This window comes from Hemiscyllium ocellatum, chromosome 31 (assembly GCF_020745735.1).
Source record: "Hemiscyllium ocellatum isolate sHemOce1 chromosome 31, sHemOce1.pat.X.cur, whole genome shotgun sequence".
NCBI classification, from domain to species: domain Eukaryota; kingdom Metazoa; phylum Chordata; class Chondrichthyes; order Orectolobiformes; family Hemiscylliidae; genus Hemiscyllium; species Hemiscyllium ocellatum.
This window is the reverse complement of record NC_083431.1, coordinates 29,526,127-29,549,845: the sequence shown is the minus strand read 5'-3', so window position 1 is coordinate 29,549,845 and position 23,719 is coordinate 29,526,127. Positions and strand designations below refer to the sequence as shown.

General features: G+C 39.8%; 1 protein-coding gene across 1 annotated transcript in view; it reads right to left on the bottom strand.

Annotated features, from left to right (window-relative positions):
* Positions 1-1,497: 1,497 nt before the first annotated feature.
* ca4a (carbonic anhydrase IV a) overlaps positions 1,498-23,719 on the bottom strand; it is a 33,827-nt gene continuing 11,605 nt past the window's right edge. The window contains exons 2-8 of the mRNA XM_060848293.1: positions 21,744-21,779; positions 19,270-19,434; positions 16,965-17,110; positions 12,315-12,407; positions 11,476-11,542; positions 6,746-6,909; positions 1,498-3,268 (exon numbers count right to left, since the gene is read on the bottom strand). Coding sequence (XP_060704276.1) covers positions 3,089-3,268; positions 6,746-6,909; positions 11,476-11,542; positions 12,315-12,407; positions 16,965-17,110; positions 19,270-19,434; positions 21,744-21,779 — 851 coding nt within the window. The 3' untranslated portion in view covers positions 1,498-3,088. The remainder of the gene's footprint in view (positions 3,269-6,745; positions 6,910-11,475; positions 11,543-12,314; positions 12,408-16,964; positions 17,111-19,269; positions 19,435-21,743; positions 21,780-23,719) is intronic.

The window sequence follows — 23,719 nt, the reverse complement described above, 5'->3', positions numbered from 1 at the left end:
GACATGAAAATAACTCATGGATCAATTTGCTGGATGTAAGAGGCTGGAGGAAGGGTTGTTATGCATGTCATTTTGCATGGAAGAAAGGAATTCTATCACTCCAGTTTGCAATTCAGAAGCAGACCGGTGATCTTCAAATAGTCTTGATGGCATCATTGTCAGCACAGACATGATAAGCTGGAGGACCTTTTCCTGTGCTGTACCATTCTATGTAACTGTTAAGTTGTAAAGTGTTTGTATGAAACATGGCACTGATTATTGAAAGAAAAATAAAGAACTGCAGATGTTAGAAATCTGAAACAAAAACAGAAAGCGTTAGAAAAACTCAGCAGATCTGGCTGCATCTTTGGAGAGACACACAAATATTTCAAATCCAAGGGTCATTGGACTCAAAATGGACTCTGTTTCTCTCTCCACAGATGAGTTTCTCCAGCATTTTCTGTTTTTCTTATGGCACTGATCACTGACTGCTGAAGTCCGTATGTGGAGCGGACCACCATCCTTTACTCTCTAATTAATGTATATATTTGCTTTGTTTAATTGGAGGTCGACAGCAAAACATTACATTCTACTTCTGTATATAATCCCTGAAACCTGTTTACTTCTTCATAAAATTGTACAACTTATCCCTTAGAATTTTGGATACTGGATTGTATTGCAAGATAACAAATTTTTTTTCACGAGCAACTGAAAGTGCTGTGTATTAGTAATTAATGCATTTATATGAAATTCTTTCCCAACTTTAACTGTGTTTACCTGTATACTTCAGCTCCCTTGTTGGTAATACTGCAGTGTGATTTCAAGTACTTCAGCATACTTAGGTGGAGAAAGTTCAGCTTTTCACAGGGCAATTTGCTCACACGTTTGAGTCAGTTTGGACCACCATAAAATTTACCAGCTGACAATGAGGCAATGTTTCAGATTTATGTTTCAGAGTAATTAGAAAAAGGAATCTATTCAGAAATATGCCAACTAAAATAATTGTGCTTAAGTTAGGTATTAGCTGTTATTGTGTTATTAAACATCAATTTCGTTGTGGTTCTGTTCGCCGAGCTGGGAGTTTTTCTTGCAAACGTTTCGTCCCCTTTCTAGGTGACATCTTCAGTGCTTGGGAGCCTCCTGTGAAGCGCTTCTGTGCTGATTCCTCCGGCATTTATACTGATTTGAATCTGCCGCTTCCGGTTGTCAGTAGCTGTCCGCTGCAGTGGCCGGTACATAGGGTCTAGGTCGATGTGTCTGTCGATCGAATTCGTGGATGAGTGCCATGCTTCTAGGAATTCCCTGGCTGTTCTCTGTTTGGCCTGTCCTATAATAGTGGTGTTGTCCCAATCAAATTCATGTTGGGACAACACCACTATTATAGGGCAGGCCAAATGGAGAACAGCCAGGGAATTCCTAGAAGCATGGCACTCATCCACGAATTCGATCGACAGACACATCGACCTAGACCCTATATACCGGCCACTGCAGCGGACAGCTACTGACAACCGGAAGCGGCAGATTCAAATCAGTATAAATGCCGGAGGAATCAGCACAGAAGCGCTTCACAGGAGGCTCCCAAGCACCGAAGATGTCACCTAGAAAAGGGGATGAAACGTTTGCAAGAAAAACTCCCAGCTCGGCGAACAGAACCACAACAACGAGCACCCAAGCTACAAATCTTCTCACAAACTTTGAAAACATCAATTTCATATGTACTATCCAGTAAAATAACTGCAACCAGCTTCATTCTGATAGGATTTAACTGCAAAATGAAAATGTACAAAATCAAATAATTTACCTGATCCTTCAATACATCTTTGTTAACACCATAAGCCTAAACAAATGTGAAGTGGATCTATTTTAAAGGGAAACCTTGGGAAAGCAACTCGAGAAGCTTTTGATTTAAATTTCATTTTGACATATTAAGAAATTGTTATCAGTATTTGAATTGGCAGATAACGATGAGATGGATCTGAGCATAGCTCATTCCATCCGGATATATTTGTTAGACTGTAATTTTATGCATAACACTGGAATTTAGGTACAGTGGCAGTAAAATTCACCCAGTGATTTACCTGACAATGTTCCACCTGGATCTCACATCCTCACTTTAAACCAGGTCTTCCAATTCATTGGCAAGGCACCCAACTCATCCCGCAGATGTTAATTACAATTCTAATCCTCACCAGACTGCAACAACTTGCTATGTTAAAATAAATCATCTTCAACTCCCTTTTGATTAACTTGCCTATTATTTGAATCATTCTACTTTATTAAAACCCCACATAGCTTGAACAGCTTTATTAAATCGCCCCTTAACATTCGCTATGCTGAGGTGAATTCCAGCTTCTTCAGTCTCCTTACATAAACTAGTACTTCACCCTTTGTAGAATTCTAGCAAATCTCCTTTGTACTCTCTGCAAAGCCTTATCAAAATTGTTTCCACAGGGCAGTGGTTAAAATCACTAATGTTCTCATTCTGCCACGCATGGGTGGGAGCCTAATTTAAAACGACTGGTGCTTGAAATCATCCCTCCCACTATTTTTAAGTTTATTGTGATGAAATGATGCCAGTTAGATGGACCTGGGGAGAAAGCTACTTAAGATAAAAGAGAGAGCTTTCTGGGTGCTTCTTGTTTCAGCAACCAATTGTGGTCACTCTATTTTTGGCAGGTTGTGTTTGCAAGTTCAAGGGCTTCAATTTTCTTTCATTTGTAATATTCTAATCTATTATTATTAAAAACCACAGTCCAGTATTGTACAGCATGTGTGAAAACTAGACTTCGGTTGTGAAGGACAATTCATAATTTGTTCAAACCATGTTCTATTGAGATTTTACCTTGAAACAATCTTTACTGTACCAGTGCACAAATACACTAAAAATTATAAACTACTACAGAAATACCACCCATCTGCTAAGTGTGCTGGTAGACTGAAGTGATAACAAGACAGTGTTTGTTTTGTTTCTTTTTCATTCCAGGACTTCTCAAAATGAGAAGAAGAATGTTAATTATTATTAATTAGTACAGACTGAGATATTTATACCACTAGAGGTTCCTTTTATACCTGCTGGACAGAAGAAGAAAGTCTGCTTCACTTAGGTTGCTCAGTTGAAGAATATAGATGTCCAGATTGCAAGTATTACTGACAGCCATACTGCATTGAAAAGCCTCATAGCTGAATCTGAAACATAGACTGGACGATCGTTTAGTTTTTGAACGGGTCTGAAGTTTAATTTCATAGGTTCTGAATCATTGTAGAAGAGACTGGCAGAAAAACTGTTGAGCTGAAACAACAAATATAAAACGCGTTAAATTTCCAGATGACAATATTTCCTATCCAATGTATCATTTCTGTGGAATAGTCACAATAAACAAAAATAATGCAGTAAGCAATGTATAGTTGTACAGTTTAATTTCAAACTGACATTGTAAAGGCAATGAAAGAAGGATAAGGAATGTACTATATAAAAAAAATCCCTGACCTCATTCAAAAAAAAAAGTGCCTAAAGCACAATTTATCAACTTATAAACGTGGAGAGATTGGTTAACAGCACTTTCAGTGATGGTGAAAAATGAACAATGTTGAATTGGCTGAGCATTATACATTGCAATTCTACTGAACAATCAGTCAGTGTGGAGAAGGGTCACCAATTTGATGTTGTCCACTTCACATTGCTGTTGAAGCTGAAATCTCAGATGAATGATTATTCAACTGAAACAAATCATATTTGGTTGAGTGATTTGCATTTTTCTGCCAATTACCTGTTCACATGACTATTTCCCTGATTTTGACTAAAAGCAGAGAGAGGCTGTGAATTGAGAGCACCTCTAATGCCACTGTGACAACCTAATAAAAAACACACTGAGGCAGGACAGGTAGTCTGTTTTCCTTCCTGCCTGCAGATGAAACACACAACAGTATTGCAAAGAAATCGTATTAAATTTCAAATGTTCATCACTTCTGGCTCTAAGACAGTTGTAACATGACTAGAACATAGAACAGTACAGTGCAGAATGGGACCATCAGCCCTTGACGGTGCACCAACCTGTGAACTGATCTAAGCCCATCCCCCTACATCATCCCATTGTCATCTATGTGGTTATCCAAGGATTGTTTAAATCTCCCTCATGTGGCTGATTTAATTGGCAGGCAAGGCATTCTACTTCCTTACCACTCTCGGAGTAAAGAACCTGCCTCTGACATCTGTCTTAAATCTAACATCCCTCAATTTGTAGCTATGCTCCCTCGTACAAGCTGACATCATCAGCCTAGGAAAATGACTTTCACTGTCTACCCTATCTAATCATCTGATCATTTTGTAAAACTCTTAAATCTATTTGCTTGTTGAAGTAGGCATTTAAAATTGCTAGGAAGTGATTTATAATTTTTGAACAATTTTTCTTTCATTGATGTATATTTAATTATGGCAGAACAGTATACTTTTATAGTATATGTGCTCACATCAATATGCCTGCAGTGTTGCTGAAACATTAGCTTGGTCAAATCGATATTTGTTATGACACATCTTTGGAAAGATGTGAAACGTGAACATTGGTCTTCTGATTTAGAGATAGGGATACAACCATTGCATCATCTTGAACAAGTCCATATTTTCTTATCAATCTGTTCAGAGATGTTATGACACACTATAACAGGTGGGACTTGAACTCAGGCCTCTTGGCGCAGAGGTAGGGACACCACCACTGAGTCACAACAGCCCAAAAGTGAGCACTTTGAAATTTTTAATCAAATTGTTCAAATTTGGTATAACAGGCCCCTAAACCTCTGCAAAACTGGCTCTAGCTGTTCTGAACGAATTCAAAGCATTCAAACTTAAGGGTGGGGGGCACTTGTGGAATGTGGTTCAAGTCCCCATCTGCTCCATAGGTGTGAATTATAATTAATGAGCAGGTTGATTAGGAAGAAATAACCTCAAAGCTATTTAACAAAGTGTCATAAGATGTATTCTGGGGTTTTTCCACTGGTCTTTTGCATCATGAATTCAAAACAATAACTTGATGATATAATGGTGAGAGAATGCAAGCACTACAGGTTCCAAACACAACAACATGAAGAATGCCATCAATTTCAGGTGCTGCAAAGTTCACCATTGTTCATTGTTATCTCATGCCATTGCTATCTCCAGACACAACCTACCCCAATGCATTCCTGGCCAGTTTCCCATGTTCCACAGTCAGTAAATCCGAGGTTTTACCAACACTCTGCTGACAATATCCAAACTCACACCATGCCTTGTTCATATACTATCTGTGCCTGCATTCATTAACTTGCTTTGATTCCTGATTTGGCAATGAGTCAGTATAAAAATTATCATGTTGTCAAATTGCCCCACACCCCTGTAAACTCCACCAATTTTACAATGCTTTCCTTAAATGTTGACCACTTGTGCAAGTTAAAATTTTCTAATTGTTCTACTGGAAGGTGTACTTTCAGCTGGCCAGGTCTTAAGCTCTGAAATTTTGTCCCCAAAACTCTGCACATCTCCACCTCCTTTAAGTTGCAATTTTAAACCTACTGCATTCACCAAGCTTTTGATCACGTATTCCAACATCTCTTTGTGGCACGGTATCAAACATTCTCGCATAACGTCCCTGTGCTGCACCTAAGGATGTTTACACATTAAAATGTGATATATAAATGCAAGCTGTTCTTAACTGACAAGATTCTTAATTGAGGAACTTTAGCTGCAAAGAGTCATACTCAGAGGTTGACTATGCAATCTGCTCAGGTGAAAGGCTGGTAATGGACAAAGCTTCAACTTTCATCAACTGTTTACACAAGTTCATGTAAGTTCACAGGCCAGATGTGGGCAAGAGGAAGACCTCCCGTTGCACGCATTAGAGTTCTGCACCATAAATAAGAGCTATTTGGTGATGCATTATACATTGAACTTAAACCTGCACTGGAGGTTTGATGGCATTGAAATGTCCTTTGCTATTTCTCAGTGATCCCCCAGACAATGCCAAGACTGAAGCATTATAACCAATTGAGTCAGGTGCCATTGGGTTTCCAATAAATATCTTCAAGGTTCTCCCTTTGCATCTGGAAAACAAAGTACCATATTTTTGGCACCTGGTGCCAAACTCATTGTTCCAGTTAGAGATGGAGCTGAACAGATTTGCACACAACACCAGCAATCGTTGTCTTATCCATGGGACTCCAAGATTGATTCCATCCAAGGCTGACGAGTTAGAAAAGTGAGCAACTCTATTGAAGAAGCTTCTTTTACAACCTCACAATGCCAAACAAAATTATTTTATGTGTTTACCTTCACAATGCGAGACAGGTCAAATTTGCATACAGCAACGTGATAATGAACAGAGAAGATATCTCTTGATGTTTAGCTGAGAGTTAAATATTGACCTGGAACATGGAGTGAGCCCACTTGCCCTGTTAGAAACACAAGCTGCTATCTGTTTGATGTGGCCCTCAATGCAATGTAGGATCTTAAAATTAGCACCTCAGATGGTGCAGCATTCCTCAGTACTATTTCGAAATTCCTGTCCAGATTTTGTGTTCAATTCTCTGAAGTCTTTCTTTCCTGCTTAGAAACTATATGCAATGAATTTGTGCAGTCTCAAACCAGTCACTGTTGTACAACATAAACCTGCTCCCTTTTTTATTACGTTATGCAGATAGAAAGTGCAGGAAAAGAAAGTAGATGTTTTTCCAAAATAAGTTCTACCAATAGCTTAGTCTCCAATGCACTTTACCCATGTCCTTCACACATAATCTTTACCTGGTTTTTGCTGATAGGAATGAGTTCTGCAAATACTGTCCAGATTACTGCCTCATCACAGCCAGGTGTAGTCAATGAGCCTTGGTAGCGGTAGTATTTCTTAAGCTTCTCACGGTCTGGAATAAGTTTATTCAGTGCAAATGATTTTAACTGACCGCTGTCACCTAAAATAAACAGTTTCAGTATTAACTGAAGCGAACTGATATTCAAATACATTTTGTAGATTACAGCCTGGACAATGTATTCAAACTCTAATGTTTGTCCAAAGTGGTTTATGTTATAATTTGTTTGTTCAGTATTTTAATAAAGCTGTTTAGCTGAATGCTTTAATGATTTCACTTATAGGAGGTAACAAAGAAATTTGCTCTGAACATGCAGCGGGTCATTTCCATAAGACATTATTTCAATGTCATGATTTTTATCTGATATATATAGTGTGAACTCGGAGGCTCATTTTAGCCTCAAAAAGTGCTCAGGTTTTGTTTGATCAAGAGACTCCATTGATAATTTACAACAAGACACCTGACCAATACTTCCATCATGCACTGCAGTCAAGCTGAATTCAAAGTGCCAGTGTGTTTGTAGAACAAGGAGGTCAGCATATGTGATTGTTTGCAAAACAAAACATTCAGAAAGAACAAACTGTGAAAACAGCTAACAGATCTGAGGAGGTTGAACCAATGGTTAAGAGTTGCAAACAAAAACCAGCTTGACAGAGCTGGAGTGCCTGGAACTTTACTACCGCTTTGGGGTCAGATTCCAAGAATTGCTGTATAATCGTAGACCAGAGCTTCTCTCTCACCCCATCTAAATAACTAATTACAGGCCTGAAGAACTGCAGTGACCTTGCTGCGGTTGTAAAGTTGCTATAGTCCCAGAGGACCATAGGGCTGCTTTCTCATTTTAGAGAGACAGCTGGTGGTGATTTAACCTGAGGGTCAGCACACCGTGGGTGAGGGGAAAGGTTGAGACAGAGTCCTTCATGGTAACATCAGCTGATGCAGAAATTAAACCCACGCTGTTGGTCTCACAAACTAGCTGTCCACCCAACTGAGTTAGTGGCATAGTATTAAACACTACTGAGTTAGCAATCCAGATGCTCAGATATGAATAGGAAGAGTTTGGAGGGATATGGGCCAGGTGATAGCAGGTGGGATTAGATTGGGTTGGGATATCTGGTCAGCACGGACATGTTGGACCGAAGGGTCTGTTTCTGTGCTATACATCTCTATGACTCTATGACTGACAAACTGAGGAGAAGGGTTTTGATTCCATCATAGAAACTTGTCCAATTTAAATCCAATGAAATATGGAGTTTAAAGCAAGTCCTAGTAATAGAAATAGTTACCATGCATCAACCATTGTAAAAGCTTAACTGTTCAGCAATGTCCTTTAGGAAAGGATAATAACCAATTTCCTATCTGGAATACACGTGACTCTAGTCACAGCAATGTGGTTCCCTCTTAAAAGGCCTAGGACACTCAGTTCAAGGTCAATTACAAAATAGGTAAAAGATGTTGCACTCAACATCCACATCCCATTAAAAAACCTAGCTTTCCTGAATGCTCAGAATCCTGACAGCTAAAGCTGTGGAAATTGCTTCATGGATTGGTTGAGAACTTTTAATAGCACTCTGTAGGGCCAGTGACAACTTCTGAGAATCCAAAACCCTCACCACTCTGAAAAGGAAATCAGCCCCTTAATCGGACTACCACCAGAATCAAAGATAAAACACCCCCCAGCATTAGGGACTCCCCCGCCCATCCCAGAAACGGCCCCGCTGCTCCCCATCCCCTGCCACCTGAGTGTCCCTCATCTGACTGGAGGCTAATGCTCAGACTGGCCTCTAGGTAATAAACATGCATTAAAAGAAAAATAGGACATAACATCATCCATTAAAACTCTGTCAAAGGATTCCCAGTCAACATTCCTCCTAGCTGCTCACAAGATCTGCCAAGGTAAACACCTGTAACTCTGTAGCAAGTGACAGAAACAGGAGTCATCATATTCACTGCAGCCTTGTTACTAGAGCAGGGTTCTAGGATTTCAGGTAAAAGACAGAGAGAATGTCTCTTTGAAAATAATATGCCTTCTCAGCAACTCAGCTCTCTTGATAATACTATTTCAAGACAAAATGATACCAGTGAGTTCAGCAGAGAGAAACTGCTGCAAATCTCAACACTTGGACTTTTCTCTTGCATAACTCTTTTGTTGATCCACTGAAAAGCAGAAGGGAGAAGAAAGAAGTTCATCTTATTCTCCTCAATGAACAAACATTTCTCCCACATTGTTCTCCCCTTTGTCTCCCGAAAATGCTGGCTGTTGTATCCTTTTTAAAATCAACAGCCAGATTGTCGCAAAGGCAAAGATGTTCACAGATAGCCAGGTTGGCAACTATTTTTGGATGACAGGTTTGAGAGATTAAATTATCTTGAAGAATGAGAGCATAGAAGAGTCATGGCAAAGACGAAAAGCAATGGTAGAAAGTGAGCAGCATGGATGAAGTTTTAACAAATAATTTCCAATTTGATGATGCAGGTTGGGAATAAAAACAGGAAATACTACAAATGCTCAGCAGGTCAGAAAGTGCGTGCAAGTAGAGAAACAGTTCCAGACCAATGACTAACTGTTCAATATCAAACATTAGGCAGAATTTAATCCAGCCAAGAATGAGCTCATTAACCAGCAGTACAGCCAGACAGAAACCTACGTCATCTGCTTTCGGGAAGGCTCCTCAGTTTAAATTTCAGCCATCCAACCTAGCCAGCAGTGGCCCTGCTTTTTTGTCCAGAACACTGTCAATTTCTCATCCTGCTTTCTAACATCCAAAGAAGTGAGTGCAACTTCCCAATTGTTCCTTTAATAAAAGTGACTGCTGAACACCCAAAGATTCCCTGTCTAAATTTTCTCTCAGCTGGTTTCCAACTGAAACCTGATTTTCCTCATTACTCAACTAACCAGAATGAAGAGAAATAGATGTGACATCTTGAAAAATGTCCATATTACAAAGGAGGAGGTGCTGGATGTCTCGAAAGGTGGATAAAGGTGGATAAATCATCAGGACCTGATCAGGTCTACCCTAGAACTCAGTGGGAAGCGATTGCTGGGCCTTTGCTGAGATATTTGTATCATCGATAGCCACAGGTGAGGTGCTGGAAGACTGGAGGTTGGCCAACGTGGTGCCACTATTTAAGAAAGGTGGTAAGGACAAGCCAGGGAACTATAGACCAGTCAGCCTGTCTTTGGAGGTGGGCAAGTTGTTAGAGGGAATCCTGAGGGACAGGATTTACATGTATTTGGAAAGGCAAGGATTGATTAGGGATAGTCAACATGGCTTTGTGCATGGGAAATCATGTCTCACAAACTTGATTAATTTGAGGATTGTTGAGGGCAGAGTGGTGGACGTGATCTATATGGACTTCAGTAAGGCATTTGACAAGGTTTCCCATAGGAGACTGGTTAACAAGGTTAGATCTAATGGAATACAGGGATAACTAGCTTTTAGGATACAGAACTGGCTCATATATAGAAGACAGAGGGTGGTTGTGGAGGATTGTTTTTCAGACTGGAGGCCTGTGACCAGTGGAGTGCCACAAGGATCGGTGCTGGGGCTACTACTTTTCATCATTTATATAAATGATTTGGATGTGAACTTAGGAGGTATAGTTACTAAGTTTGCAGATGACACCAAAATTGATGGTGTAGTGGATAGCCAAGAGGGTTACCTCAGATTACAATGGTATCTTGATCAGATGGGTGAATAGGCTGATGAGTGGCAGATGGAATTTAATTTAGATAAACGTGAGGTGTTGTATTTTGGGAAATCAAATCTTAGCAGGACTTATATACTTAATGGTAAGGTCCAAGGGAGTGTTACTGAACAAAGAGACCTTGGAGTTAAGGTTCATAGTTCCTTGAAATTAGAGTCACAGGTAAACAGGATAGTGAAGACGACGTTTGATATGCTTTCCTTTATTGGTCAGAGCATTGAGTATAGGAGTTGGGAGGTCATGCTGAGGCTGTACAGGACAGTAGTTGGGCCACATTTGGAATATTGCGCACAATTCTGGTCTCCTTACTATCAGAAGGATGTTATGAAACCTGAAATGGTTCAGAAATGATTTACAAGGATGTTGCCAGGGTTGGAAGATTTGAGTTAAAGGGAGAGGCTGAATAGGCTGGGGAAATCAGTTCATCAGCTCTTTGTTACGTTTGTGAGTCCATGCACATAGGACAGTATATTAACTGTAAGAAACAAAAGGAAAGGTAGAGCTCCCTCTAGACTGTCCAAAGAGGATCTCCTTTGGTAAGGTCATGCAATAAATGATCAAAGCTGCACTGGAAGCTCCAAGGCAGGTTATTTGGAAACAAGGACCAACCCACAATAGGATGGCAGTCCAATTAGCAGTCACTTTAAATAGCTGCTTTCAGCAAAATGCAGTACAGGATCTAACTACCACTGAAGGTACTTTAGGTAACTAAAAGTAGTCCCCACCTTTGGTACAGCAGCAAAATTGGTGCCATTTTCACAGAATTCCAGCCAGATGCAGCCAGACAGATTGGAGAGGAAAATATCAAGAATGAGAGTCAACAAGTGAATGAAAAATCAGAGCCATAAATAATTTGGGGTTGCTAAAATCAAAGCAAAAAACAAGAGGCAATTGGAGGGATTGGAAAATAGAAATAGAGAGAGAAATAGCTGAAATGTTTTTGCTGGTTTTAGTACTTACCAGATTTTGAAACAGATTTCAGCGCTTGGATGAAGAGATTCATTCCTTCATTATTTTCATTTGATTTCTGTCGGACGACAGAGAAAAAAATCTAAGCCGTCATGAAAAGGAAAAAAAATCTAAGGCACACTGTTAAAAGGAGAGGTTGGTATGGGATGTGCAGGGGAAGCAGTCCTGTTACTGCTGGTCCACAAGTGAATCTCTTTAAGATACATGCTTTCACCCCAAATACCTTCACATCAGCCTGACGCCTGAAATATCCATCCACTCACTGATAAAGCAGGATGCTGCCAGCCTCATTAAATACTTATCTCACTAATCCAGCTGACAGGTCAGGTTGGTTACCCTCCCTCTACTAAACCTAGAGGTGGATGAGTAGCAAATGGGTTCCTGATGCATGCAGAATTTGACCTGATTTAGCCAATCACCCTGCCACTCACCAATATTAATATTTCTCTTAAAGTGAGTAGGAAATTGGGCCCTTGATGTCTAGGCATAAACATGAAGAATGACCACTTGAGAAAATATCAATGAAAGGCTAGTGCCCTTTCGAACACCTCATTTTGTGTTCCATTGGCTTCAGGAGCATGCATATACCAACATCTCCATTATAATTTCAACTGTTGGCTAGGCTATCATTAAAGCTTTATATTTAATAAGTAATATATGCATTATCAATAACTTGGCTTCCATTCTGATTTCTTTGAAACTATTACCAAACATTACATGTCGTTCCACAGTACTACTGCAGTGAAAATGTTTCAGCTGTGATACTTTGTCAGAGCTTGCTGATGTAACCCTAAACAATGCCAGTGTAACTACTGAGAAACAATACTCGCCTCAAATAGAAATCCCAGCACAGCCACACCATCAGGACGGTTGAGAGCATTTTCCAAGGAACCATATTTTTCATTATAGTGGACAATATGCATCTGCAGGTGACAGATTCAGGATAGTTACAAGTAAATCATTTGAACATTGCATAGTAATTACATTATTATATTATTCTTGAAAAGCTTGCACCAGAATTATAGGGCAGAATCTAACAGCCTCTGAATGACACTGGCATTGCAGAGTCAGTTGGGAAACTATCATGCGATTGGAAAAACGAGATTCTCGACTTTGAGAAACAAGGAGTCCAATTCTGCAACTACGTTTGGAATAGCAAGACAGGAAACTGACTAGTAAGTGGTGAGAGGCCTATTTGTATCTATTTGCACACATTTAGTGTCTAATATCACCTCATTAATCTACTTTCTATTTCTCCTACACACTAGAAACAGTTGCCTGCATGAAAGTCAGTGTGGGTATCAATTAATTCTAGGTCAATGCTTGCTCTTCTCCCAACATCTCAAGGCAAACATGATGGGCAGTTCACTGCCTGCACCCTCCATCCACAGACACTGGTGTCGGAGATGTTCCAGCCTTAAATGCCTTCATCTCCAAACCACTGGCAGTGAGCAGCACATCAGCAACTATCATTGTAATGCTACTGTCAGGACACTTTAGACAGAGGGACAAATCTCCAAAACCATGCATTGGACTGCGGCACAATGTTCCACACTTGCAATCTTAGTGCTCACTCATTTTGTGCTTTGGAGGCTCTCTGCATTTCAGCCAAAGCCTAATGTCTCATAGTACTTGTGTCTTACCTTGCCCTCAGCACAGTCACAGAGCTAGATAGCATGTTATGGTGGCCAGCGGTGACCAGTCAAGGGGGTGGATATATTGTTGTACAGCACTGTTCAATGTCAATCTCACACCTGCAACATGTTCCAGCAGCATAGGCAGCAAACACACTGCATGTGCTTCAAGCGAAGTCTAAGGGAAACAGCCTTCAGGATATCAACAGATCGCAGTCTGGATCAGTCAGCAGCGGATCGGGGGTCAGTATCACTACAGTGTGGTTATAGCAACGTAAGAACATAATAGAAGTAGGAGTTAACCATTTAGCCTCTTAAGCCTGTGCTGCCATTCACAACATCATTGCTCCACATAGCCCTCAACTCCTCGATATTACAAAGATGTACTTATCTCATCTTTAAATACTTTCAGTGATCACAAACTTCCCCAATTCTTCAGAGTTGAGATTTCTTTTGCATCTCAGTTTCAAATCAGTATCTATTTATTCTACTAATGTGCCCCCTAGCTCAAGATTCCTGAATTTGTTCAGTCATTCTGGATAAGCCAACCCTCTCATCCCAGGCACCAGCTTAGCGAAACTCCTTTGACCTGCCTCCAATATCAACATATCCTTTCTTAAATATGAGGATTAAAACAGTACACAGTTCATGGAGTTAGGCCAGGTTGGCCTCAACAACAGCCCATAAAGCAGTAACAATACTTCACTATTTTTAACCTCTAATTCTCGAGCAATAAAGGCCAAAATTCCATTTTCTTCTTAATTACTTGCTACACCTGAATGCTAACTTCATGTACAAGAACATCCAAATCCCTCTGCGCTGCAATTTGTTGGAATCCTCTCCATTTAAACAATCGCCGATTTTTTGATTCTTCCTACCAAAGTGAATGTCTTCATGCTTTGCTCCATAAACTCTTTCTGCTAAGCTTTTGCTCAATTACTGAGCCTACCTACAGATTCCTATGTCTTCATCACAACATTCTCTCCCACCTATTTTGGATCATCAGTAAATTTGAAAACATTACATTCTGTCCTTTCCTTGAGTCATTAGCATAGGTAGTGAATAATTAAGGTCCCAGGACTGTAGCAATCTGCTATGTTTTTCCAATCTGAAAAAGATCCTGTAATATTGACTTTCTTGTCTTTTTATTATCCGATCCTTAATCCATGCTAATATATTACCCCCAAAACTGTGAGTTTCTATTTCATGCTGTAACCTTTTATGTGAAACCTTGTTGATTGCCTTGTAGAAATCTAAATACATTGCGTCTACTGGTTCCCTTTATCAACCCTGCTTGCTATGTCCTCAAATCTGTCAAAAATAATTTCACTGTTACAGAACTATGTTGACTTTTATTTGATTATATTAAGCTTTTCAAAAATGTCCTGCTTTTTTCCATGCATTCTAGCATTTTCCCAATGATAGATCTTTGGTTAATTGGTCTATAATTCCTTGCTTTCTGTGTCCCTTTCTTCTTGAGCAGACTCCATCTTATTGGGAGTTTTCTTTCCACTGGAATTCTCCAAAAATCCAGTAAATTCTTGAGTATTTCAATTAATGCCTCCACTATTTGCAGCCTCTTCCTTGGATGCAAGCCATCAAGTCCTCATGGCTTGTTTGCCTTCAGTCCTATTAGTTTACCCAATAATTTTTCCTTTGTGTTTGAGACAGTTGCAAGACCTTCCTCCCATTTGCATCCTCTCTGATATCTTTGAAATGTTGTTAGTGTACTCCACTGTGAAGACTGATATAGAATATCAGTTTAAATTACTGGTATAACATTTCCTCATTTGCCATTATCAATTCCCCAGTGTGTCCTCTAAGAGTTCTACACTCACTTTAGCTACTCTCTTCCTTTTTATGTACCTACAGAAGCTCTTGCTGCTTGCTCTTAAATTTCTTGATAATTTCCTTTCAAAATCAAATTTCTCCTTTCTTTATTAGCTTTTTAACGATCCACTCTTGGTTCCTAAAATAATTTTTAATCCTATGGCATACCATTACATTTTACCACTTTATATGCCTTAATTTCTGATTAGATCCCCTCCTTGATCACCACTGTTAACCACAGGAGATTCATTTTTCTCACTGAGTCCTTCTTTTGACCAGAATAACCTTTTAATGAATATTACAAAATATGTGCTTAAATGTTTGCATTGGTCAATAACCGACCTCTCCCTCTGTCCCCAACAGAAACTCTCACAGACATGGGGAGAATGTGCAAACTCCACACAGACAGTCACCCATGGCCTGGATCGGACCCAAGAGCCTGGTGCTGTGAGGCAGCAGTGCTAACCATTGAGCCACTGTGCCCACCAATCACACATTGGTGAAATGGACTTTAAAAATGAGAGGCCTGAAGGAGCAAGTGGCAAGCTACGATGCCGGGTAACCACCCAAATATCATGTTGGGAATTGGGGCCAACTTGCTTCTCTGGGGAGCTACATAGAAAACAGGAGAGACTCAAAGATCAGTGTCATAAAGTCATTACAACATGGAAACAGATCCTTCAGTCCAACCATGTTTCCAGATTAAATTAGTCCCACCTGCCTGCGCTTTGGCTCATATCCCTCCAAACATTTCTTATTCATGTACTTAGCTAAATGTCTTTTAAACATTACAACTATACCTGCATCCACCACTTCCTCAGGCAGTTGATTCCACACATGAACCACTCTGTAAAAATGTTGCCCCTTTTGTCTTTTTTTAAAATCTTTAGAGTCATAGAGATATATAGAATGGAAACAGATCAATAGGTCCAACTCATCCATGCCCACCAGATATCCTAACCTAATCTAGACCCATTTGCCAACACATGGCCCTTATCCCTCCAAACTCATTCTATTCATATACCCATCCAGGTGCCTTTTAAATAATACAATTGTACCAGCCTCCACCACTTCCTCTGGCAGCTCATTCCATACACGCACACCCTCTGTGTGAAAAAGTTGCCCCTTAGGTCCCTTTTACATCTTTCCCCTCTCACCCTAAACCTATGCTCTCTAGTTCTGGACTCCCTCCTCCCAGGGAAAAGACTGTCTATTTATGCTATTCATGACCCTCAATTTTATAAACCTCTATAAAGGTCACCACACAGTCTCTGCCATTCCAGGGAAAATAGTTCCAGCCTATTCAGTCTCTCCCTGTAGCTCAAATCCTCCAAACCTGGCAACATCCTTGTAAATCTTTTTCTGAACCCTTTCAAATTTCACATTTTCTGCTAGGAAGGAGATCAGAATTGTATGCAATATTCCAAAAGTGTCCTAACCAACATCCTGTACAACCGTAACATGACCTCCCAACTCCTATATTCAATGCTCTGACCAATAAAGGAAAGCATAGTCCTCTCACCTTAAAAATGTGTCCCCTAGTCTTGAAATCCCCTCAGGAAAAGACACCTTCATGATTGTATGAACATCTATAAGGCCAACCCTCAACTTGCTCTGCTCCAGTGAAAAATATCCCAGCCTCTCCCCATAACTCAAATCTTCCATTCCAACCAACATGCTGGTATAACTTTTCTGAACCCTATATTAGTTATTAATTAAACAAAAATACATAGAAATAAGGAAATCACTGCTCATTAATGAGATTCAGAATTCGTCTTTTAAAAACTTTTCAGAAATTTGTTTCTCTATGTTAAGAATCAGATTTTTCCATTCCACCAGAGGCAAATCAATTCACGTTAAACACCATTAACAACGTTCAAAGAAGGAAAGGAAAACAAAAGCAATTGAGATCAATTAATTTTAAAATTAAAAAAGCTACATTGCAGTGCAAACCTGGATCCTGATCTGTTTTTATTGACTGGATATTCACTTAAATTGGAGGTTGACATGTCTTACCTCCATGGGATACTGTTCCCCATCTATTGTATGCTCTGATCCAGGATCAGTATCTGTTCCCCAATGATAATGGAACTGTGCTGCTTTGTATGTATGCGGAAGGTTTCCACCTTTGATGGTAATGCCTTCGTTTAATGTCACAGTAACTATACATAAGAAGCAATAACGACAAAATTAATGGAAAGTCAACCAAAATTATAATTGACAACTGAACACTAGTCTTTGCTAAAGTTCTTCAACTTCCCCAACACCTTTCACCCCGATATCAAATTCACCTGGACCACCTCGGACACCTACCTCTCCACCTTCACCTCCGGCGACCAACTAATCACACACATCTACCTCAAACTCACCAACTCCCACAGCTACCTCGACTAACCTCCCCCTGCCCTATCTCCTATAAAAACACCATCTCTTATTCCCAATTCCTTCGCCTCTGCCACATCTGTTCGCAGGATGACCAATTCCACCTTAGAAAATCCCAGATGGCCTCCTTTTTCTAAGATTGCAATTTCCCCTCCCATGTGGTCGATGATGCCCTCCAGCACATTTCCTCCATTTCCCGCACCACCGCCCTTGAACCCTACCCCTCCCAACGCAACAAGGGCAGAACTCCCATGGTCCTCACCTTCCACCCCATCAAACTCCGCATTCATCACATCATTCTCTGCCACCTACAAATGGACCCCACCACCAGAGATATATTTCATCCCCACCCCTAAAAACATATCATTCGCTCCGCAACTCTCGTCAGGTTCACGCCCCCCACTAGCCCACGCCTCACTCCCAGCACTTTCCCCTGTCACCGCAGCAAGTGCAAAACCTGCGCCACACCACTCCCCTCACCTCTATCCAAGGCCCAAAGGGATCCTTCCACATCCGACAGAAATTTACCTGTAACTCCACCAATGTCATCTCTGCATCCATTGCACCCAATGTGGCCTCCTCTACATGAGGGAAATAGGAGGCCTACTTGCGGATCATTTCAGAGAACGTCTCTGGGACACCCACACCCACCAACACCACTGCTCTGTGGCTGAACAATTCAAGTCCCCTTTCTACTCTGTCAAGGACATGAAGGTCCTGGGCCTCCTCCACCGCCAAACAGTTACCACCCAAAGCCTGGAGAAAGAACGGCCTCATATTCTCTGCAACTACATGGGATAAATGTAGATTTTAAAATTTTCCTAATTTCCCCTCCACCTGTATTATCTCAGTCCCAACTCGGCACCACCCTCCTCACCTGTCCATCAGCTTTCCCATTTATCCGCTCCACCCCCCTCTCCGACCTATCACCTTCTCCCTCGCCTTCACCTACCTATTGCATTCTCAGCTGTCTTTGCCCTACCCCACCGCCTCCCATTTATCTCTCAGCCCCCCAGCCCACAAGCCTCATTCCTGATGAAAGACTTATGCCTGAAACGTCAATTCTCCTGCTCCTCAGATGCTGCCTGGCCTGGTGTGCCTTTCCAGCACTGCACTCTCAATTCTGATTTCCAGCATCTGCAGTCCTCACTTTCTCCTACTGTGTTTCATGTCTGTTGTTTACAAGAATAGGAGTCTGAAAGAGTTAGTATTGAGAAGTGCATTAAGCACCACCCAATATGATGACATCACAATCTCTGGCAGGGGAGCAGTTTTCGACTTCAAAAGAGTACGACCTAATATCAATATCACCTTCATTGTCACGAAGCCTACATCTATCACACTAGAGTAATTTAGAGCTAGTGTGGCATTCTGTTTAAGGCAACAGTTTCTTCTTGTTAGACTGTTAAGTGTTTATCCTCTGCCACACTCGACGAAGCAGGCCCTCTAGAACCTTTCCTGTAAAGGATACTGGCAGAGAATCTATCCAATAGATCTTACAACATAGTGAACTATGGACTTATAAGCTTTGACATTTTGCTTTATACACTCAATTCCATCATTAACATAAATCAAAAACAGCAGATAATAATAATAACAATCTGTAAGGATATCACAGTATACTTTCCTCCAGTCTGATAAAGAACGGTTTTTCATCTACAGTCTACTTTCTCTCACTTCACCTATTTCATTTTAACTTTCATCATACGAGCTTCATTTTTGCTCTTTTAAGTAGTAGTTTATCAGAACACCTTTTTTAAAGTACCTAAACACATCAGTCATACTACCTTCATTTCCCATTGTCATTTGTTTGAAGAACCAATTAGTTAGCCTCAATTTATTATTAACAAATCATCCTCATTCATGATTAGTCCTGCAGTACTACCTTATCCTCCACTGTAGCAAACAACAGATGCTGGAATGAATGTGCAGAACTTACCTGTGTGACCATTGTTTCCGATGGACCAGTGATCAACATGATCATAGCCATGAAAGATAAAGGGAGTCAAGTTTTCATCAAATTTAGCTTTCTTGGTTACAATGTTGATGGGAGACTGCTTGTTCAGCCCACACTTTGCATAATCATTCTTCCAGGTGGCGGGTCCTAAAAGGATGTTACAGATCAGTTAGCCTTGCACAAGGTGTAACAGTAGTTAATGTTAGTATTGCTCAGACATATATTCTATCATCACTACATAAGGAAGCTGCAAATTCAAATCCAAGATTGAATTACCAAATCTAAGTTGACTCCTCAGTAAAGTAAAGAACAGGGAGCCAGACGTGTTGTCTTTTGACAAGATATTAAACTTTCTTGAAATCCAAAGATAAAAGCATGGAATCTAGATGAACATTTATCAACCCATCTGAAACAGATTTTTTTGGGTCATTTATCTCATTGCTATTTGTAGAACTTTGTTCTATACAAATTGGCTCCAGAATTTCCTGACAAAACAAGTGATTGGACTCCATAACAGTAATTAAATTACTGAAGAGCAGTCTTGGGTATTTAGTGCTACTTATTCATTCAAGAAAGTTTGAGAATGAGTTTGCAAGAATAATTGTGAAGGAGGAGTTAGTTAAGAATTGAAAATAAACATTGAGGATTCAAGAAGAGGAAGAAATTGGAACTCAATCATTTGGAACTAGAAATGGAACAGGCAATTGTACAAATGTGAGGGGGCAAAATTCTTTCTACATTTTGATTATTCAAAATCAAATCATTGAACACCCATTAGCTACAGCATTAGAAGATTAAATTCCCAACTAAAATACATGATAACATTAGCAAAATAGACAAAGATGTACAAAAATGTATCATAATCAATGACAATGGTATCACAGAAGCTTTAACATGACTGTGCTGGAGGTAGAATTTTAAATTTTGTTCATTACTGCCTACAGATGACATGATCTTGAATATTACCTTGAAATCCATTAGCCTGGAAATGGCTTGATATATAACCAGTGCATTTTTAGTGAATTCTGAAATCATTCAGATGAGCAACTAGTCTGAGTGTTAACGTCACTCACGCACAATGAAAGGATATTCCTACATACGCTATTAGAAGGACCCAAGACTAGGAACCACCTTGGGCACTAGGCAGAGTAGAGAAGATCGAAAACTGAGTTGATTTTAATTTGGCTAATGCAAATAACTGGTAGAAAGAGAAGTTTGATTGTAGCACACATTATTTCTACACTGACATTGCTCACAATAATTTCCAGGCTGCCAATACATACCAGAAATTAGAAAAAATATTGAAGAAAATAAATGATTACAACGGGGCGGCACAGTAGCTCAGTGGTTAGCACTGTTACCTCACAGCATCAGGGGCCCTGGTTTGATTCCATCCTTAGGCAACTGTCTGTGTGGAGTTTGCACATTCTCCCCATATCTGCGTGGGTTTCCTCCGGGTGCTCCGGTTTCCTCCCACAATCCAAAGATGTGCAGATCAAGTGAATTGGCCATGCTAAATTTCCCATAGTCTTAGGTGCATTTGTCAGAGGGAAATGAGTCTGGATAGGTTACTCTTCGGAGGGTCAGTATGGACTGGTTGGGCCGAAGGGCCTGTTTCCACACTGTAAGGAATCTAATCTAAACTGCAAGTTCAGCCAAACTGAGAAGCCAAGTTGAGTTTGAACTGAAAATCCTTATTGTACATCCCAATGATGATAACTTGCCTACAAAGTGTAATTGTTTGTCTTGTAACTTCACAAGATACTTGAATATTAGTAAGATATCTTTATATTTTCTCCTGACTCTAGCATCCATTCAATGAATCACCTACCCTATCTCCCTCAGCTTTACTTGTTCTCCAATTATGTGCCTTGTGAAGCATTCCAGGATGTTTTCCAAATTTGAAGGCACTATATAAATGTAATACATTGTTGCTGTAAACAGCTGAAAGGCAGCCTAGAGCTGAAATACTAATCTGGGTAAATTTGACTGCATTATTGTTAACAGAATCTTGTGACAACACAAAATATACACGAGCCGGAGTTACACAGAGTAAACTGGGAAGAGAAGAAGTGAATCTCAACTTTTGTAGAACTAGTCAAGCAGAACACTTTCTAAAATAAAACTAACATTGATGTGCATATCATAACCTTTCATAAAAGCTTCTTCAATTAATGAAATCAAGATTTTGTTTTCCTATTCATGAATTTTTGCTTAATTCAAATCAAACAATAGCATCTGACTAAGGGAGTTTTCTAATGTAAACTCACATCATATAAAATACAGTTCAAACCCTGACATCCCCTTGCCTTGAAGATGTTATTATCAATTTCCTTACACTATTTGTCTCTTTGTTTTTGAAGCAAAAAAAACTAAACATTTCTGGGCAATGTGTTACTGTGTATTTTATAACACCCTTAGGCAGGCTACCACGAATAGTTACTTTAAATCCTTACCACAGTCGACGTTCTGAATGTCGTAGCACCATTGACCTGGACAAAAGCAAAACAAAGTTGATTTATTTCTTAAAAAACCTTAATTAGTTTTGAAAGATTCTACAGCTAATAAACCTAAGACCACAAGCACCCATTCGAAACTTCCACGTCTTTACAACAATTTTCATATAAAGTGTAATTTCAGGAACATTTTCATTTAATTAAAAACAAACACACAGAACCTTGTCCATTTATGCTTATTCTTCCATATTTTAAAGAAGAGGAGTGTTGTGGTTATTCATTCATTTTATGAGATTTAAGTTTTATCATTATTTCCCCTAATTAACTTGTTCAGAGATGTTAGTACACACCACTGGAGTAGATGGGACTTGGACTCAAGTCTACCTGGTCTAGGAGTACAGATGCTAACAGAATGCCACAAGAGGGTCCCTCAGATGTTAGATGCATCATTTCTATATAAAAATACTAACAAAAAAAGCATGAAAGGTAGTATTTACACTCATGGTGTAAAGGGCCAAATCACTTTCGATGTTTTCTTTGTTGATATAAAGCAGCTTTTGTTTGAACTGATATTAAGAATTAAGTTCAGAGTTCAGGCTAATTTAACTCTTGGCTGATGCAGCATGAGACTCATTTCAAAGTTTCACTTCTTTTTTGTCAGTTATCAATTCAGGGTTAAGAGAAATAAAATATCTATATAAAGTAGTGGGAATTAGCCATTCAAGACCTCTACTTAAAAATCCTCATGCCAGAGGGATTATTTTATCACTCGTATCAAAATCTCTCACCATTTTTAAAACACCTCATAGGGGTGCCCTCTGATTTTTTTTCTGTTCTAAAAGATAACAGTTCAAGTTTTTCAAAGCTCTCCTCATCACTTAAGTTACTCATGCTTGATATCAGCTTCATAAATCTTTTTGATGCCCTCTCAAATGTATTCCATCTTTTCTAAAACTTCTGTACCCATTTTATTTAATAATGGGTAAGCCAGAATTTTTCAAAAAATACCAAGGATGGCTTTCACCCAGAATTCTTTTCACTCGTGCGGAGACAATGGACATGTTGCTCCTGCAAATTTCAAAGGCACCTCAAGTGAATACCTCAAGTCATCCGTCAAAGCAGGAAAGGATGGTTGCTGCTGAGGCAAGGCACAGTCAGGAGGAAACCTTATTTCTTTTTGAGAGAGAGGATAAAATGTAGTTTCCTGCAATTAGACTCTGACAGGGTCTTCCCCCACGTAACTGCAGCAAAATGCTGGCAAAACACCTAAACAGCCTTAAGCATTCAAATTGGCTACAAACTTGCATGTCAGTCTGCCTCATGAAAACCTCCCCGGCAGCAGGACGCATCCTGAAGTGGCTTCAGCCCACTATTTTCCCAGCCCCCAGCCCCATCCTCCACTCCCACCATCACAAAGAGTCAGCAAAGCTGTGGAAAAGTCTGCCTGAGCTATCAGCAGCACGCTAACAATGTACTGTTTGCCAAAATCCACACAGTTCCTTTGTTAACTCTCCAGCAAGCAAAGATTGAACCCGGAGAGGTTGGATCTCCCTGTGTTACTTTTACGAGCCATTCCTATCACTGATCAGTTACAACCAGCAGAATTGTCAACTTGTGTTGTTGCGAGATTTACAAGCAATTGTTCAAAGCTTCCCAATTTTAAATGAGGAAATGGTAAATAACAGGATTCAAAAGATTTATTTCAATCTGAGCCAAAATACAAATGACCCAGCTCTGATTAGCAAGCACTTTTCTAAAAATGTTACGGTCAGGTAATTGTGGGTGTGTCACACATTATACCACACACAACTAGATTGGGTGAAGAATTCTGGATCAGAAGTTCACATTATTTGTAAATTACTACTTTAATCTGGTAACTCTTGCTTTCCTTTTTCTTATTGCCTTTTAGTTCTACCAAGCTCTTCTACTTTTATTGCTTGCTCTTTCAGTTTTTATGAGTCCATACTCTGCCTACA